General features: G+C 42.9%; 1 protein-coding gene across 1 annotated transcript; it reads right to left on the bottom strand.

The window, feature by feature from the left end:
• Nucleotides 1-1,566: 1,566 nt before the first annotated feature.
• Nucleotides 1,567-10,904, bottom strand: LOC115141169 (lipolysis-stimulated lipoprotein receptor-like). The gene is given in 12 exon segments (XM_029679868.2): nt 1,567-2,544; nt 3,798-4,189; nt 4,192-4,265; nt 4,384-4,723; nt 5,128-5,256; nt 5,573-5,632; nt 5,846-6,049; nt 6,739-6,885; nt 8,220-8,276; nt 8,789-8,908; nt 9,097-9,426; nt 10,651-10,904. Coding segments are annotated over 12 exon segments (1,929 nt in total). The 5' UTR covers nt 10,691-10,904; the 3' UTR covers nt 1,567-2,508.
• Between the last annotated feature and the right edge of the window lie 10,040 nt (nt 10,905-20,944).

Here is a 20,944-nt window from a genome sequence, read left to right as displayed (position 1 = left end):
GTTTTCAGCCTTAAAAAAAGACCACGGATGAGGAGAGAAGCTCCGTTGCTATATCGAGGCTTCTAAAGCCTTACTGGTACCAAACCTCTACAGCTATCACATGAAAACAACTCGTATGTTATAAAAGGTCACCAACTCACTCTCACAGTGCCACACTCATCCTGTCACCAAAGCCTGAACGTGACTGCCAACAACCATGTGCTAAAACACTTGAGACACGAGGCTGAACTCGCAAACCATACCTTCTGAACTCGTTTGTGATGACCAATGAATTGTAATGGTACCCTGATACAGAGCATGCAATACAGTGTGAGGTATTAAAGGCAAACACAATGGGATACAATGGAAGCGTTTCAGCCGACTATCAAATAAAGTAGGATTACGCAAGAATACAGCCCTGAAAAGACTGATGCAATTAGAAATAGTAATCAAAGTCAATAAAAGTCAATTAACATAATTGCAATAAAATCGAGATTAGTAATCTAAAGCTAAAAGCAAACATAAGAACACAAGTCCCATACATTTAGTATAGCTCTTACCTCATCAGTTGATATGCACCCAGTGAAGCACTCAAATGCCCAGCAGATAAGAACCAGCAAGTCCTCCTCTCCTATGGCATCTGCCTTCTCTCCTACTCCCTCCCTCTTTCTCTCGCTCTCTCCCTCTCTCTCAGTGAATCAATCAAAGAAAACTAAGGGAAAACACATTACTTGTAATATGGATTCATACCCATTGGGTAAATCTGTCATAAACCACTTTCTTTATATAGGCAAAACATTACATTGTAGTGTCAAGCAGGTTGTAGTGAGTGAATAACATTGACTAAAAGACTGTTTGGCTTCCTTTGTAAAACACGTTTCAATATATACCACGGCTTTCAGTCAATCCACATAAAGGGCTCGAACCACTCAGTTTATAATTATCTATATAACTCTTAGAGTTTGCATATTTGATTTCATATCATTTGATCTATCCAAAAGCAGGGTGACACAGCAACATCTGGTGTGCTGGTGGAGCTGATGTACCAAGCAGGTGGCAGCAGGTTTCTTACCTTGTACAGTACCAATCCTCACGACTTGCCATAACAAAATGTGGCAACAATTCAAAATCCTGAACATATTTCAATAACAGGTATAAACAGAGGGCACTGTTCAGGCAGACACAGCGTTACACCACATCCATCATGTTTGCATATTGGCAGATGTTAAACATGGAAATCGGACAAGCAATAGCAAAAGGCCTTAAGATTTCAATCTATGAAAATAGGAAAGACAACATATGGTCATGTGGTCAAATAGTAGATACCCATAAAGACAGAAACAAATATTGAAATACTATCGTGCCTTCTGTATGTCATACAGTGTACCCTGCATGATACTCCCTCAGCGAACAGCTCTTCTTCATGCCACAGAAACAAGACAGTGACGTCCAGTGGTACTTCCTAGAACAGCATGTCAGATCGCTTCTTATTGAATTTTCACTTCGTTTCCAATTGACATTGAATATTTGACTTAAGTAGAAGTTCGCCCCATAGAATGTATTTTATAGAGAGAAAAAAGCACTGAGCATTTTGAAAAAGATTTATTGTAAAATGACGCCTGTTGTAAATCACAGTAAACACAGCACGGACAGTGGGTATGACAAGTAGACTGTACAACAATGCAGCAAGTTCATTTTTCATAGCAATGTAAAAAAATATATATAATCTGCCTATGGCTGACATTATTCATGACAAATACATGCTGGACAGACAGTTAACTAATCCAATACTCTAAATACGATGATAAACGCAATGTAAAAATAACATGGCTATTATTCGATTTTAGTCATTTAGTAGACGCTCTTATACAGAGCAATTAAGGTAAAGTGCCTTGCTCAAGGGTACATTAGCAGATGTTTCACTTAGTCGGCACTGCGACTAAGTGAAGAACTCTTAACCGCTAGGCTACCTCCCGCCCTAACAAAATCTATTCCATTTCAAATGTACAGCATGATCTAATTTTCAATAAAATAAATCCATGACTTCTCACAGTAAGTAATTAAAAGTTAAAATTAATACTTGCTTTAGAAACTTAAAGCTCCGGGTTACTCACATTCATACTCACATTGACTGTAAAGTGAAAATGAATGGTTAAAAAGAGTGAATGGAAAACCCCTTTTTGGTTTACTTTGGCTACTGCCATTCCAGCATAGTCTACTTTAATTAAGTCCTCGGTATGTTCAACCACACGCTACACTTAGCACTTCAGTTAGAGCTATTCTGTACATTCAAATGAATTGAGAGGACATAAGGCTGACAATGTTTTCAGTAAATATGAAGCAATCAATTACTAAATTACCCCAATAAGGTCATTTGTACATATATTTGCACCGTCAAATTTTGATATCTTAGTTTAGGCATCGAATATAAAATCACGGTAGCAAGTTTGCAACATTAGTACTATTTACATAGACAATTGGTCATTGTGTTACGGGACAGAACAGTTACGCTGGGGGATACTGAACGTCTCACACCACCAGACTCTCCCGACTCACGGCTCCATTCTGTCAGAAAAGAAAGAGAGTTGAAACAAACAGAACGATGAGTTGGCCTGATACTGTACTATAAAGCATTACTATCAATCTAGAGACAACAAGCTAAAAACCTGCTAAAACATACCACCACAATTCTGGCAAAACTAGGATCTGGATATTTGTTTGTTTGTTCTGCTGAATATGATTATACTATTTTGTAACTGGCATTAAAGGGATACTTGGGGATTTTGGCAATGAAGCCCTTTATCTACCTCCCCAGAGTCAGAGGAACTCGTTGTAGCCTCTACAAATCCGAGTGGAAGACTCTTCTCTCGTCTCTAACATATAGACTCCCTTTTGTGAACAGTCCCATCCCAAGTAAGAATGCTGAATAAACTTTATTTGAACGTACTTTACCTTAATCTGACACAAAATACCCAGAGTATTGTTATTAACCCGACTTTCACTATGCTGGTCTGTATATCGGTTTGTAGTTTCAATTATGATGCAATTCGCACGCTACTTGCACAATATGTCAACAATGGCCGAGCTAAACCGAAGCAGAGACCGAACGTTATCGCACGCAATCAGCTAGCAGATTTCACAAGCACTTCCAAATGATTGTGAGGGAATGGACTTCAGTCGACAACGTTCGGTTACATTCGACTATTCTTTACATATTGTGCATCACGTGAACTGCATCAGGAAATGGAAAATACATGCGACATAAACCTACCGGCGCCGCAAAAAGTTGGAGAAACAATACTTTACTGTGGACATTTGATCTCCACTACCTTCCGGCAAAAGGACCAAAAGCACGGACAACCAATTTAGTCAACATTCTGGTGTGTAGAGACTATTGCGTCTTTTCACAGTGACTTCTTTGACTGATTATCCATGGAATAACCATGGTAACAGTCTGATGTTTAGGTAAAACTCGTGGATAACATTTTTATGTCTCGACATCCTGTATGAACGAAGTTTGTGGTATTTTCGCGAGCAAATGCTAACTAGCGTTAGCGCAATGACTGAAATGCTATGGGAACAGCATGCTATCTTTCTCTTCAAGCTGCACGCAGAGACATAAAAAAAAGGGCATCCACTCGTTTATCTGAATCTGGGGAAGTAGATAAAGGGCTTCATTGCCAAAATCCCGAAGTATCCCTTTAACTATGTTGATGAAAGTAGTTCTATGAATGAAACAATCAATGAGGCATTTTGGCAATGGCCTTGAGTGGCACCCTGAATGCTCAATGTCCATATGCAAAACTCTGATGACTGACCTTGCGCAGGTTGCTCTTCTTGCAGGACGTCAAGCTCTCGTCATCACTAATGTAGGGGGGCGGGGGAGGGGCTGGGTAGTTGTCATCGTAGCGACGGACGGGGTAGGCGGAGGGCGGGGACATGGGGAGTGGAGGGGGTCCGCGGGGGGCCCTGCCTCGGTCCGAGCGCTCGCTGTCGCTGTCCAGGCGCTCGCGGCTCCTCGCCCTCTGCTGCTCACCTAGACGCTTCTTCTCCATGGCTTCCCGCAGAAAGCTATCATCGTAGGCGTCCCGCCCACCGCCACGGCCGCCACCACGCTCCCGATCACGTTCGATGGCCATCAGGTCATCACGGCTACGTCTCCCCTGGAGACCGCTGACCGGGCTGCCTCCGCGGCGACGGTCGTCAGGGAGGGCTCGCGCCGTCTGCGGTCGTCAAAGTTACGGCCGCGGTCGTAGCCTCCGCGGCTGCTAAAGTCATCATCCGAGCTGAGAGGAGAAAAAACAGTGGGTCGAATCATTATCTTCCCCAGATTTGACCTCTGAGAGGTAAGGCTCATGCACTAGAAGGAGAAAGAGTGAGAGAGGCACCAAATAAGAGCCTCACCCTCTGCGATCTCTGGCTCCTCCTCCTCCGTCACGGCGTTGGGGAGGGTAGTCGTCGCGGGGATCCCGGGGGTCTCTGGGGTAGCGGTCTCGGCGGGCGATGTCATCCAGATTGTCCATGGAGCGAGCGCGTCCCTGGGCCCCCATGTGGGGGGAGGGCCCACCTCCTCGCCGCTGGTAGTCGTCACGCCCCCGCTGGCCATGCGCGGACACGCTGCTGATGGTGCTCATGGCCTCATCCTGGTCGTACACGGTGGCGAGGGGCGGGGCCTGGGAGCGGCCGCCACCACGGACCCGGGGGTCATCGTGTAGGGAGCTCACCTCGCTCATCCCCCCATCCACTGAGAGAGAGCGACAGAGAGAGAAAAATGGGTGGAGAGCAGAAAGAAAAAGGAAGAGGATGGGGAAACGCTCAAGAAAGACAGACATAGATCAAGCACGAGTCAGAGTTAAAAAGCCCTATCAAAGGACATTACAACACATTAAAGTTGATGAAGCCCGTTGAAGGCTCCATGTGAAATGAACGAAAACTTGACCCTTTCAATTGAACAACAACCACAAAACACAACATTGATTAAGAGACGAGCCTAGGGACCATATTCAAAAAGCGTCTCCTATGGTCTAAAAGTTTCAACTGATCCTAGAACAGCACTCCTACGCTGAGGCTCTTTGTGATTACAGGCCCAAAACTCCACAGTACAGTACAGTTGACCTGGGTGTGTTTATGTGTAGATGTAAGACTCACAGCGGTTGTACTTCCCACCGGCATCACCAGACCGTGTGGGGTCCAGGTTGGCTAGCTGTCTCTCCATGTAGTAGATGGCCCGCGTTGCGTTCCCATCTGGGTCCACCTGGATACGGTAGCCACTCCGAGCTGAGGAGGAGGGAGTAAATCATGAGACATTGTGACAAGCAGGGTTGGTCTCAATTCCATTTCAATTCAGGAAGTAAACTAAAATTCCTTTGAAAAGCAATGAGGAAAATTGGAATGGGAATTTCAGTTTACTTTGTGAATTGACTGAATGGAAATGGTACTGAGCCCAACCCTAGTGACAAGATGAAATATGCTGACATTTCTCAGCCCCCCCAAGATGCTTTCGGGGCTGAGCTATAGGTCTGGTTAGACTTATGTATTATCACAAATAATCAAACAGACTGAGGATTTTGTAGTAACCATTTTGACTACTCACTTTGGTCTCCTGCGCCACTGTCCTGGTCATGCAGCAAAGGCACCTGGGAGCCTTGTCCAACTACAAACAGAAAACAAAAACAGAGATTTATCAACCAAAATGTTCCTCACACCAGCGTTGAAAACCCCATTGATGCGAAAACGTGCAGTAGTGAGATCTGAGAGCAAGAGGAGCATCAGTCCAAACAAAACTGAGAAACGAAAGTCACACATCAAGACCTTGATTTTATCTAGCTAATTGTCACTTTAAACTGGAGAGGGGCTGTAAAGTCACCTGAGCTGGCTCTGTCGTACTCCCGTCCGTAGCCGTTGGGGTGCAGTGGGGGGCCGCCCATTCCCTGGGGCAGGGGCAGCATGGGTATGCCGGGCTGTTGCATGCCCCCTCCATAGGGTGGCTGGGGGTACATGCTGGGAGCATAGAGCGTGGGGGCGTAGTGGCTGGGGATGCCCGACTTCACCGCCTTGCCTGCTTCGTATACTGAATTGAGAGGAGTCAGTTCAGTGTTGCGACACATTAATGCAGTAGTTAGGTCGCATACTGTAAATGCATATTCTGGAGGCCTCACTTCATTTGCCGGGGTTTACTTTATTGGTCTGTTAAAATGTGTTTAATTGTAAGTCATGATGAAATTCAATACAACTAGTGTGTTGTGAGCAAAACCTTATGTCTTTCTATGAACTGTATTGTATTTATTTTTATTTAACCTTTATTTAACTAGTCAAGTCAGTTCTGAACTAATTATTATTTACAATGACGGCCTACCATGGCCAAACCCTAACAGTAATTGTGCGCCGCCCTACGGGACTCCCAATCACAGCCGGTTGTGATACAGCCTGGAATCAAACCAGGGTCCGTAGTGACACCTTTAGCACTGAGATGCAGTGCCTTAGACCGCTGCGCCACTTGGGAGTCCCGAGAAGATAAGAGTAGCAGCACATACTGTATAAATAACATGTACATGAGAATGGCAAATGAAAGGTAAACAGTGCCAGGGTCACAAACTGGCAAAGTGAAACTGAATGAGAAAAGGGAGTTTGGTTGAATGGAATGGGCATACTAATGTGAAGGTGGCATGGAAGCAGGATGCTCTGTGCCCAGTGGAAGAGGAACATGTAGGGCTGGTGGTGGCAGGGGTTTTCTACAGAGCGGTGGAGAGTGGTACTTACGTGCCCGTGGGCAGCAGCATTTCTCAGGGCAGCAGGGGCAGCTGATGTAGCAGCAGCAGGTGTGGGGGCAGCACTGGCACCAGCAGATCGCTATGAGGAGCAACAGCAGCAGGAAGCCAAACACTACCAGTACCACCAACAACCAGTCTGTAGACAGAGAAGAGTAGAGATGTATGGGCAAGCTAATGTGTGTGCCATTCAGTCAAAATGAAACATCTCTGTGTTCTCTGGGTGACTATCAGCGTGGTTGAATGTTAACGTTTCTGTATTCACATAGCACTTGTTCAGGCAGTTCTAGGTTTCCCTTGGCTCTGTTTAAACCAGAGAAGTGGAACACTTCTACTGTTTAAATAACCAACTTGACAAACACTAATTTCTTCAAAAATGTGGACCAGAAAATGACAATTTACAAGTCTATCAAGAACACTTGAGAACAGAGCCCTTGTATAGAAAAATAAACATTTGTATTATAACCTGTAGCTTGGCTAGTCCAATGGTCAGTCTAGTATGCAAAAGCTACAGTATGCATTGGGTGAAAAGTCACAATGACAAGCAGTAAACATTGGAGCATCTACACGAGTGGTTCATTTCAGACATCAGAGAAACCAGATTTCACGTGAGTCATTCTGTCAGATGAGGGAGCTAGCTGCACGGGAAAGAAAAACAATTATATGCCAATATAGTGAAAGAGGACATACTCACTTCAACCACACATCGCCTATAAATGTCATAGGCTGCAGTCTGACTGAAAAGGAGTTCATTTGCGGTTTGAGCAGACACAAAACAGACCAGAGCTATGTGCTGAGTGGCCTCATATTGCAACAATGTCACAGCCTTTAGGGCTATAGTTATGTTCTGCTGAGAGTTTTGCAGTCTCGACCATGAAGGAGAGAAAAAGCAAGTTAGAGTTGAATATCACTTTTTAATCAACGCAACCAACTAATTGTATATTTCAAGGGTTAACAATCAGTTTTTTAAGTTGTTGTGAGGGGACTTTCCATGCAAGGACAAGTCAAAACAAGATAATTGTAAAGAGGTGGGGGGGTTAAATCTTTTTAGCTGTCTGTTGAGCATTACTTTGAGATGTTAAGCAATGTGGCTCCTCATACTAAAAGGTAGAGACATTGAAGGTGTTGTAATGTTTAAAAATTGACCAAGGCTTGATTTAGTACAGCCAAAATCGTTGCACGAACTACCTTGATAAAAACATCAACAAGCTTGTTAAAGTAAACCAGGCTTGATAAAGTAAACCAGCAAAACTTTAGTTTTTGTCAGCCTTTCTCAAGGGAGGCCTGCTTCTCAGACTACATTTTCTAACCACCCTGACCATATGTTGTCCCATTCAAAGCTGTGGGTTCAGGCCAAATGTTATTCACCGGAAACTGAACATAAAACAGTGGCATAGTTGACATATCTTAAAAAACAGGGCTCTTAGGCTAGGGTTAGGCTCTACTGATTATAAGGGGCAAATTGGAAAGTACCTTCCATAACCAGTAAGTCAATCTCAGGCAGGAGATCAGTGGTATTTGACTTTCTCTCTGTGAAAGAAAGAAAGCCACAATTATTTTAAAAGCCCCAACTATATATTTCTAATAAATGACTACACCTTTGCCCTCTTGAGTCTCCCTCACAACAACTTGTCCTTCTTGGAAGTCCCTGCTAAGTGGTCCATGATTCACGAATCACTTCAAAATAGAAGCCATGGATCCTTCCGAATAAACGTCACTGAGCAGTCTCATTAAGCACAACCAGGAATCAAATAGCAAATTTGGAAATTGTGGAACTGCCTGAAAATTGGACTTGGCTTTTCAAGATCTTTTACATTTGATTGCTACTGCTATCAGATGTTGTGTTGCTCCACACGGTGTCCAGCTAACTCATCAAATAAACCCAAGCGAACTAAGGGGAAACTAGCACAGAGAAAATGAGGAGTGAGGAGCAGTAGAATAGGACTTGGTAGAGAGATGGAGGGGTGGTGGTGGAAGGGTGGATAGATGACAACAGGTCAGGGGAGCTCTAAAAATGGTCTGTGAGGATAGGAGCCACTCACCCAGCACTATGAGCTCTGTGTAGTCCTCGCTGTTTCCTGTCAGATCCTGAGAAGACACCACAGAGCACACGTACACGCCGCTGTCTCCCCACGCCGTTTGGGCAAGGTTCAGGTCTGCGTCTAAAGAGACAAGTAGGGTGGGTTTGATGAGGGGACACTGGCAACAGACAAGACTCCTTGTGGTATAGGAGTCTTGTAATGGAAGTAACACGCAGACAGAGAGAGACAGGCACATATACACACACCGGTGCGCTTGCCCGCCCCCCCACACACACATTACATTTGAAATCACTCAAAGCCAAACTCACTGTTCAAGATGCTGACTTTGCGCCCCTGGTACTCCAGGCCCAGAGTAACAGCACTGCCCTGCTTGGAGGCCACGATGCGCACCGTCCGCAAGTTGTCGGCACACTCAATGTTGGCGTTGTAGTTAGGGTTGTTCTGGGACAGGATGTTGTCAGCACTGCTGGGGTTCAGGGCTGCCTGGATGGGGTCCCTGCAGTAGGACTTGTACCTCCAAGTGATGACGGGCGGCTGCGTGGAAGACGTCTGGAAGTTGCAGGTGAGCGTGACCGGCTGGAACAGGATGACCACATACCTCTTGACAGGACACTGGACAGAGATGGCCATAGTGGAGCCTGGAGAGAGAATAGGGGGTCTTTAAAGAGGATAGTTTGTCTCAATGCATGCAGGTAGAGGTCGATATCTTCACCACCCATAACAGTGCGCAAGAAAGTGTTTGTTGTTAACTGAAGGCAGCTAACTTTTCTTGTGAGTACATTAATTGTTACATTTTCTAACTTAGTTTGTAATTCAGCAGCTCTGTTTGAGTGAGATTTAAGGCACTCTGGGTGTGGCAGGAAGTTGACCAGTCTGTAAGTGACATTCACAAAGGTATTTCATAACTAAAGACTGGTATCATAGAGAGTAGATGCAATGAGTCACCAAGACCTTCAGCTGGGCATGTTTCATCAACAAAACTCCACATTTGAGTAATAGCATAGCCCTAGACTCAGTGAGATGATGTCATAGTTCAGCTTTGACTGAATTCTACATTTCATAGGGGGTCAAATTGTATCAAATGTATAAGGCAGACATGGGCATTTGGCATGAACATATTAGATGCTGTTACTTGGCTCCATCAGAAACTTCAACTTGCTAAGATTGCTTCACTGTTCTTCAATTGTCAAAAAGGCAGCATTCCTGTGGAATTACACCCCTTCATCTTATTCCAGGCCATGTTTGAGTACAAAAAAATGTCAGGAGACAAAAAAAATAGCAATGATATGATGAATACTTGATCTGAAAGTAAAGCCTTTTTTTAAAGGCTTTGACTATGATTCCGGCTTAAAAATGAAAGTCTCTAGTAATCCTTAATGTATTATATTCTGACATGTAAATATACTGGAAATCTGTGAGTTAACTAATAAATCACCCATTATCTGAATACATAGGGCTATTCTCTTTCTTTAGGAAAAACACTCAATATTTCTTATAGGTGATGATTCTATAAAGCCTACACAGAACTGTAAAAAATACATAAACATAGTATTTCGGGCACGTCATGAAGCCAACAGATGACTAGCATTTATAAACGTTCAAGTGAATACAGATTTAACCATTTGGTGGCCAACACCTGATAAAACAACGAACTCCAGAGATCCAGGTTACCTCTTACGATAACAAAAACATTCGAGCCCAAGGCTACTTTAGCCTACGAATTCGACATCAAAATAAGTCAACATTAGATCATATAAACTGTTTAAAATAAGGAGTATGAATAAATACGCACATCAGTAACAAACTTATTGATTAAATTGGGCCGACCCTGCCTTGAAAAACATTCCATTTCCTCTCCCTACCTGTTGCCATAAGGACGGTCACGACGAAAGTCAGGAACATTTTTCGATCCGAAGTGAATATAATTTTAGTTTCAATTTAAAAGCCTCAATTTAAAAAACTATGTATAGTAATGAATTCAAGACCTGCATAAAAGCCATTCGAAACCTTGTAGAACCGCAACCATGTATTGTTTTTTTTCTTAACTAGATAGGCCTACTTCCGACATTTTGTCTCGCGGTGTAGGTATGCGAGTAGGAGGCGGACCTGACAGGTGAGACTGCCAAGCCTCTGGCACAACAGGGGGACGTTCGATGTGAATCCTAGGGGTGGCCGTTGTAAACTAGTTTCCATTGGCCACCCCTAAGATTTGAATGTGAATTGGGTTGAGAAAAAAAAACATGAATACTTTTTTTTAACCAATTACAGTTTATCGCCCTCTGCATTGATAATGTACATTTGAACGTGACCTGGGATACACCCGTTCCACTTCAAACTACCGGGAGTGATAGTTGGTATTGCCCAGCTCGAAACTAGTTCTTATTCCCCATCAATACTAAGCATTAGAAATGTTGCGATCTCAAGCTTCTGGCCTAGTAAAACACTGTTTTGAGGGAAAGGGGGATACCTAGTCAGTGTACAACTGAATACGTTCAACTGATATGTGTCTTCCGCATTTAACCCAACCCCTCTGAATCAGAGAGGTGCGGGGCTGCCATAATCGACATCTCCGTCTTCGGCGCCCGGGAACAGTGGGATAGGTAAACATCTGTTAAAACACTGATGTAAGAATCTGTATGAAGTGGTTTCAGGAATCCCAATCAAAATTATGTGAAACTTGTAGGATACCATCGCCAAGGACATTCAGAGTGAAAACCATGTAAAACAAACTTTCTTCAAGGAAAATGAAATACTTGGAAGTCCACAAATCAAACTCAAACAGAAACCAACTCAAATAGAAATAAACTGGGTGGTTCGATCCCTGAATGCTGATTGGCTGACAACCATGGTATATCAGACCATATACCATGGGTGTGACAAAATATGTATTTTTACTGCTCTACAGTTTATAATAGCAATAAGTTGGTATATGGCTAATATACCACGGCTAAAGGCTGGGTCCAGGCACTCCGCGTTGCATTGTGACTAAGAACAGCCCTTAGCCGCGGAATATTGATCACCCTCCTCGGGCATTATGGCTTAATAATTGAAGCCCACAAATGCTTTACTGGCATTTCACGCATAGGGTATATTGCTTATCAACAAACCATCCTCATATCGAATCCCCAAGCTGACAGTTAATCAGCAAGGCAGTTATTTTTATTTTTTATTAACAACAAATCAATACAGAAAGTACATGAGGGAACACGAGTATATATAGATTATATACAATGGACAATCGAGCTAGGGGGTACAATATCACATTACAATTACACAAGGATCTTAAGGGACATACATACACTTTTATGGGACATATATACAGCTTTTTTGTTAGGAGTATTTCACTGTCTTAAAATACAGTTCAATTTATTTTTGTAGGGTAAGAAAATCTGTTTTTTTGTTTGTAAATTTACATTTGTGTATATGAAATTTGGCCAAAAGAATAATAAAATTAAGTACATAAAAATGTTTCAGCTTATTTCTATTGTATGTAAAGAATCCAAGCAGTACATCTCTCCACAATAGTGTAAAATCTTCATAAATGTGTTCAATTATAAATCTACTGATGTCTTGCCACAGTTTTCTTACATGAATACAATGCCAAAAAAGATTCAACACTGTTTCTGGGTGGTCATTACAAAAGGAGCAATTTGAGTTGATGTTTTCCTTAAACTACTTCATATAGTGGTTGGCAGGATAAAATTTAGGAATAATTTTAAAGGAAACTTCCTTCATTTTGTTAACAAGTGGGTATGTGTGTGGCAAAATCCAAACTTTTTCCAACAGATATTATCAATAAATCCATTCCAATAAGGCATGACATAAGGTATAGATACAACATCCTGCTGAAACAAGGTTCGTATCGCTCTGTTGTTGCATGGACCAAAAGAGAAACCAATCTTTCCTACTGATGTGTCAACATGGTCAATAGAAGGTAGGCTCTGAGAGTTAGGTCTTGACACGTTCCTGAATAACAGAGCAACACCTGAGGGAATGGCCTCTAAAACAATTGCAACATCTTTAGGTGTTACAGGGACCTTGTAAAGTGATAGGAATTCCTTATAACTGAGTAAAAGACTCTCTGCATTTACCAGTTGGCTCACCAATAGGATATTTCACTGCTATGCGGATGACACACAGCTGTACATTTCAATGAAACATGGTGAAGCCCCAAAATTGCCCTCGCTAGAAGCATGTGTTTCAGACATAAGGAAGTGGATGGCTGCAAACTTTCTACTATTAAACTCGGACAAAACAGAGATGCTTGTTCTAGGTCCCAAGAAACAAAGAGATCTTCTGTTGAATCTGACAATTAATCTTAATGGTTGTACAGTCGTCTCAAATAAAACTGTGAAGGACCTCGGCGTTACTCTGGACCCTGATCTCTCTTTTGAAGAACATATCAAGACCATTTCGAGGACAGCTTTTTTCCATCTACGTAACATTGCAAAAATCAGAAACTTTCTGTCCAAAAATGATGCAGAAAAATTAATCCATGCTTTTGTCACTTCTAGGTTAGACTACTGCAATGCTCTATTTTCCGGCTACCCGGATAAAGCACTAAATAAACTTCAGTTAGTGCTGAATACGGCTGCTAGAATCCTGACTAGAACCAAAAAATTTGATCATATTACTCCAGTGCTAGCCTCTCTACACTGGCTTCCTGTCAAAGCAAGGGCTGATTTCAAGGTTTTACTGCTAACCTACAAAGCATTACATGGGCTTGCTCCTACCTATCTCTCTGATTTGGTCCTGCCGTACATACCTACACGTACGCTACGGTCACAAGACGCAGGCCTCCTAATTGTCCCTAGAATTTCTAAGCAAACAGCTGGAGGCAGGGCTTTCTCCTATAGAGCTCCATTTTTATGGAACGGTCTGCCTACCCATGTCAGAGACGCAAACTCGGTCTCAACCTTTAAGTCTTTACTGAAGACTCATCTCTTCAGTGGGTCATATGATTGAGTGTAGTCTGGCCCAGGAGTGGGAAGGTGAACGGAAAGGCTCTGGAGCAACGAACCGCCCTTGCTGTCTCTGCCTGGCCGATTCCCCTCTTTCCACTGGGATTCTCTGCCTCTACCCTGTTACGGGGCTGAGTCACTGGCTTACTGGGGCTCTCTCATGCCGTCCCTGGGGGTGCGTCACCTGGGTGGGTTGATTCACTGTTGTGGTCGGCCTGTCTGGGTTGGCGCCCCCCTTGGGTTGTGCCGTGGCGGAGATCTTTGTGGGCTATACTCGGCCTTGTCTCAGGATGGTAAGTTGGTGGTTGAAGATATCCCTCTAGTGGTGTGGGGGCTGTGCTTTGGCAAAGTGGGTGGGGTTATATCCTTCCTGTTTGGCCCTGTCCGGGGTGTCCTCGGATGGGGCCACAGTGTCTCCTGACCCCTCCTGTCTCAGCCTCCAGTATTTATGCTGCATTAGTTTATGTGTCGGGGGGCTAGGGTCAGTTTGTTATATCTGGAGTACTTCTCCTGTCCTATTCGGTGTCCTGTGTGAATCTAAGTGTGCGTTCTCTAATTCTCTCCTTCTCTCTTTCTTTCTCTCTCTCGGAGGACCTGAGCCCTAGGACCATGCCCCAGGACTACCTGACATGATGACTCCTTGCTGTCCCCAGTCCACCTGGCCATGCTGCTGCTCCAGTTTCAACTGGCCTAGGCCCTAGGACCATGTCCCAGGACTACCTGACATGATGACTCCTTGCTGTCCCCAGTCCACCTGGCCATGCTGCTGCTCCAGTTTCAACTGGCCTAGGCCCTAGGACCATGTCCCAGGACTACCTGACATGATGACTCCTTGCTGTCCCCAGTCCACCTGGGCATGCTGCTGCTCCAGTTTCAACTGTTCTGCCTTACTATTATTCAACCATGCTGGTCATTTATGAACATTTGAACATCTTGGCCACGTTCTGTTATAATCTCCACCCGGCACAGCCAGAAGAGGACTGGCCACCCCACATATGCTCTCTCTAATTCTCTCTTTCTTTCTTTCTCTCTCGGAGGACCTGAGCCCTAGGACCGTGCCCCAGGACTACCTGACATGATGACTCCTTGCTGTCCCCAGTCCACCTGACTGTGCTGCTGCTCCAGTTTCAACTGTTCTGCCTTATTATTATTCGACCATGCTGGTCATTTATGAACATTTGAACATCTTGGTCATGTTCTGTTATAATCTCTACCCGGCACAGCCAGAAGAGGACTGGCCACCCCACATAGCCTGGTTCCTCTCTAGGTTTCTTCCTAGGTTTTGGCCTTTCTAGGGAGTTTTTCCTAGCCACCGTGCTTTTACACCTGCATTGTTTGCTGTTTGGGGTTTTAGGCTGGGTTTCTGTACAGCACTTTGAGATATCAGCTGATGTACGAAGGGCTATATAAATACATTTGATTTGAAAATAAATTTGATTTGATTTGATATTATTTCAGAACCAATATTCTAAAAACAAAGAAGTATTTTTATACAATATATCCCGATCATTCCATATATAATATCTGTGTGGAGAAAAATTGTGTTTATAAATTAAGGACCATGACAAGAAAACCTGCCGATGAAAAGCAGAAAGTTTCACTGGAACTTTGTCAATATTATAATTGCAAAACAACATGAAGTTAAGGCCACCAAAAGTAGAGAAGACATGATGAGGAATAAAATTCCAGATAGAAGATCAGCAAGGCAGTTACCTATTGTACGAGGGACAGTCTTCATGGCAGGGCAGTCTGTCATTAAAACAGTTCATGATTATAAACATCAATCGAGGGAAGGGTATTTGAATGACTTATTTATAGAATAACAAATCACATTTTAAAAACATAAGACAATATACAACTTTGAAGATAGATTTCCCATCCTGACGGTTGAATGGTATATCAAAATCTGTTTTGTCAAATTGCTTTAATTCACTATTAAGTCCTATTTCAGCCATATGTTATACTTACCAACCATAGAGATGTTTTTCAATCGGATGCCATCAACCTCCCAGTCGAGTGGCCCAGCTGCTTCCCCGCTCTCTGAGCAAAAGAGGACCATAGCTCTGGTATCAGCAAGACACACAATGCATCTCCGACTCTGAGGAGGTGGTGCAGAGGTGGTGGAACAACTTGTGAGGTTTTCCATGGGGTTACTTCTCTGATACAATAGGGTGTCATTCGATCCATATATTGTCTGCACTTTTGCACATCCGTCGTCATTGCAGGCTGAACAACTTCCTGAGATAACACAAAAAGGAGGCATGGATGAACACAAAGGCAGCAAGTAGGAAAATTAACACATTTGGAATATTACATTTTCCTGAGCAGCTTGATCATATAAACTCAGCAAAAAAAAGATATGTCCCTTTTTCAGGACCCTGTCATTCAAAGATCATTCGTAAAAATCCAAATAATTACACAGATCTTCATTAAGCCATAAACAATTAATGAACATGCACCTGTGGAACGGTCGTTAAGACACTAACAGCTTACAGACGTTAGGCAATTAAGGTCACAGTTATGAAAACTTATGACATTAAATAGGCCTTTCTACTGACTCTGAAAAACATCAAAAGAAAGATGCCCAGGGTCCCTGCTCATCTGCGTGAACGTACCTTAGGCATGCTGCAAGGAGGCATGAGGACTGCAAATGTGGCCAGGGCAATAAATTGCAATGTCCGTACTGTGAGAGGCCTAAGACAGAGCTACAGGGAGACAGGATGGACAGCTGATCGTCCTCACAGTGTCAGACCACGTGTAACAACACCTGCACAGGATCGGTACATCCGAACATCACACCTGCGGGACAGGTACAGGATGGCAACAACAACTGCCCGAATTACACCAAGACGCACGATCCCTCCATCAGTGCTCAGACTGTTCGCAATAGGCTGAGAGAGGCTGGACTGAGGGCTTGTAGGCCTGTTGTAAGGCAGGTCCTCACCAGACATCACCGGCAACAACGTCGCCTATGAGCACAAACCCACCGTCGCTGGACCAGACAGGACTGGCAAAAAGTTATCTTCCCTGACGAGTCGCGGTTTTGTCTCAGATTGGTCGGATTCACGTTTATCGTCGAAGGAATGAGCGTTACACCGAGGCCTGTACTCTGTGGAGTGGGATCAATTTGGAGGTGGAGGGTCCGTCATGGTCTGGGGCGGTGTGTCACAGCATCATCGGACTGAGCTTGTTGTCATTGCAGGCAATCTCAATGCTGTGCGTTACAGGGAAAACATCCTCCTCCCTCGTGTGGTACCCTTCCTGCAGGCTCGTCCTAACATGACTCTCCAGCATGACAATGCCACCAGCCATACTGCTCATTCTCTGCTTTATTTCCTGCAAGACAGGAATGTCAGTGTTCTGCCATGGCCAGCGAAGAGCTCGGATCTCAATCCCATTGAGCACGTCTGGGACCTGTTGGATCGGAGGGTGAGGGCTAGAAATGTCCGGGAACTTGCAGGTGCCTTGGTGGAAAAGTGGGGTAACATCTCACAGCAAGAACTGGCAAATCTGGTGCAGTCCATGAGGAGGAGATGCAATGCAGCTGGTGGCCACACCAGATACTGACTGTTACTTTTGATTTTGACACCACCTTTGTTCAGGGACACATTATTCCATTTCTATTAGTCACATGTCTGTGGAACCTGTTCAGTTAATGTCTGTTGTTGAATCTTGTTATGTTCATACAAATATTTACACATGTTACATTTGCTGAATGTAGTTGTTGCAGTTGTCAGTGAGAGGACGTTTCTTTTTTTACTGAGTTTAGATGGATTTAACTTTTTTTAATCTCCATTACATTTTTATTGGTTGATCCAAAAATAATAGTTAAAAGCCACACAACTAAACATCCGTGGTTGATTAGTTGTTTAAAGCAATACACATCTCACACAGAGTGGGAGAGAGAGAGAAGGAAAGAGACATAGGGAGAGAGAAAATCCCTCTACTGGTTTAAACTGATCACACAGCCTCACTTACAGGAGTGTTCCTGAGAGTGTTCCACTTCCTGCATGTGTGTCAGTCAAGTAGAGCTCTTTACATGACTGTAAAGACATGACTCTATCAATTTAAACACATATCAGAATGTATCGAGCTTTTCATTGCAAAAAAATTCTCAAAACGTTTAAAGAGCAAACATTGACAAAAAGCCAGAGCTCACCAGCAGTCTTGAATTAGTGCACTGATGATTAAGAACTGGAGAAACACTGGAAACACAGGAAATTGAGGTTCATTTTTGTTTTAATTGTTTTAACAAGTACCAAATGCACCTATTTTGTTCAAATAGGTGCTTTCAAATAGTCAAATAGTTATTGATTTCAGAAGTACTGCAAACACAGTGTACTGCATGACAGAGTGATACTGTTTCAACATGAAAGAGAGGAGGATGGCATTGGTGTTTCTCTACAAGTAGGGTGAGTCAACAAGTATTTTTCTACTTGCACGAACGCGCACCTTCGGACACACACACACACACACACAGAGAAATCAGAACCATGGACAGCCACATGATATTTAGCTTACATTGATTGGACTAAATTGTTTTTGGTATCTTTTTGTTGTCACTGTATTAGACTAAGCATAGGTGGTTTGATGAGTTTGAAGTTGAAATAGTGCTGGAAGAGTGGAGGCAGCTCCTGTTTTCTTTGCAATTTGCAGTAACTCTCCGTGGTTCTAAATCAATAGTTGTTTTAGTGGTCAGAACATTTTGGAAACGTTCATTTGCTTTACCATGCTGTAGGTCATGTAACTGTTTGTTACATGCAATATGCTTGCTATGTGGACTTCACCGGACAGATGTTGCACTCTGGTTTTGTGACGAAACAAAGGTGTGGTTGAATTTATTCTGCCACTGTCTTCTAATTGTCTCGGCCTTAGGCCTATATATCACTGTCGCAAGGCATATGAACTAACAGGTTATAGAGCAAACAACACAATTATCACAATACATGGCTTGGCTTCCCCAGTGATTTTACCCCACGCACCGCCAATGGTGGAAAAAGTACCCAATTGTCATACTTGAGTAAAAGTAAAGATACCTTAATAGAAAATGACTCAAGTGAAAGTCAACCAGTAAAATACTACTTGAGTAAAAGTATTTGGTTTTAAACATACTTAAGTATCAAAAGTAAAAGCACAAATTATTTCAAATTCCTTACATTAAGCAAACCAGACAGCACAATTTTCTTGCTTTTTATTTATTTACAGATTACCAGGGACACACTCCAACACTCAGACGTAATTTACAATTGAAGCATTTGTGTTTAGTGAGTCTGTCAGATCAGAGGCAATAGGGATGACCAGAGATGTTTGGTTGATAAGTGCGTGAATTACACCATTTTCCTGTCCTGCTAAGCATTCAAAATGTAACGAGTACCTTTGGGTGTCCGGGAAAATATATGTAGTAAAATGTAGATTATTTTCTTTAGAAATGTAGTAAAGTAAAAGTTGTCAGAAATATAAATAGTAAAGAACAGATACCATAAAAAATGACTTTAGTAGTACTAGTACATATTTTTACATAAGTACTTTACACCACTGCACACTGCTACAGAAAACACATAACAATGCAAGTTAAAAGAAAAATAAATACCAGTATATTTCACATGCTCCATCCCAGCCCCTCTTCTTCTGTAAAATGTTGTTTTATTTCGTTGACGAGGAGCTTATTCACTCACACCCTGGGTGACAGGATGTGGGGGGCCTTTGGGTTCCTCCTGACCTTGAGCCATGTTAGATTTAAGATTTGGAGACTCTTCATCTCTTCTGTTGGTAACAATGGTCCATTTTGCATCTCTCTTGTACCCTGTTGCACCATCCATTATTGCTGGGTTTGTCTTTGGTACCAGAGCTAGATCCAGAGCCTCATTGTATGATGGTCGGGATGGACTACCTCAGCATCTTTTCCAGGGTTGGTCTCTGGTTCAATGGCAGACATGGGTTTGCTAACGTGAGGTGCCATCAGAGAGGTATCAGGGGGGGGTGATCCCCTGAGACTCATACATTTTCTTCACCACTATAGAGACACCAACTGGGTGGGTGGATCTCTGGTCAGTCTCGTGAGTGGAGAAATCATCCACTTGACCATTCTTATTATTATGACCAGATAACTTGATGATCCTCAGGGCTTTCAGACACTTGCACGAGTAGATTAGCACAAGTAACAGGCACTGCTGGTGTCCTGTAGCTGAGTTATTTTATTCTCTGTTTTGCCAGGGATAGGCCTTACAAAGCTGTTGCTCTCAACTTGTTAAGTGATGTTTTCTCAGGGTAATGATCAGTCCAGATGCTGTGCTGCATATCTGCTAAGAAACCAGCACACCTATACAAAGACATTTAATAAATGAATATTCCGGGTTAACCTGCCATGGTCAATGCCAATCCATGATCTAAGCAAACGTGTGCAGACACACACACACACACACACACACACACACACACAAGATTGGGTAAGTCTACAACTAACTACTATCCTGAACATGCTGCAATGATCCACCTGTGGGGTAAATAAAAACAGTAATTCTGAATCATTCTCTTCACATTGGGAAAACGTAAATTGGGGCCTGGAGAATATGATGTAGGCCTAGTTAAATTAATCAGCCGTTAAATGCTACCACGTTAATAATCTACTGCCAAATAACCGCAAGCAAAATAAAACGCTACGTTTTTCTAGGGTATGAATTGCGTCATGGACCTTGTGATGTCTGAGGACAAGGCTTTTTTATTTAGGCGACTAACTATTGGGATTGTAAAAGTCTATGTCACGCGTTATTGGAATTACACGCGCCTTATCTGATTTTCTTTCTTTTTAAAGAACAGGCCAAGAGAAATAGCACAGCATAATATAAATACAAAGTCCTACTATAATAGCTTATATTTAACCAATTACACACACTAAATAGGATAATGTTTAAGCTGAATGAATCATTAATCTTATCAAATTTGATAGAATCAAACTTTAAGTCGTATTAAAACTACGAGTTTAAGGCAGGTTAAAATTAATATAGGCATACCCCAAGAAATACAGGCTATTCTGCACGGGCTACATTTTTTAATGTTCCGTTTTGGCTTTGCAAACTATTCATCATTTATTCAAGATTTCGCTTAGCTGCCAAATTGTTTCGGAATGGAATGATATCTCCCCAATATTGGATTCCGTAATTGATTAATCTATCAGGCTATTGATTTTTTTTCAGGC

This window comes from Oncorhynchus nerka, linkage group LG14 (genome assembly GCF_034236695.1).
Source record: "Oncorhynchus nerka isolate Pitt River linkage group LG14, Oner_Uvic_2.0, whole genome shotgun sequence".
Classification (NCBI taxonomy): domain Eukaryota; kingdom Metazoa; phylum Chordata; class Actinopteri; order Salmoniformes; family Salmonidae; genus Oncorhynchus; species Oncorhynchus nerka.
Note: the sequence above shows the minus strand (reverse complement) of the source record. Positions and strands in the feature narration are given on the sequence as shown.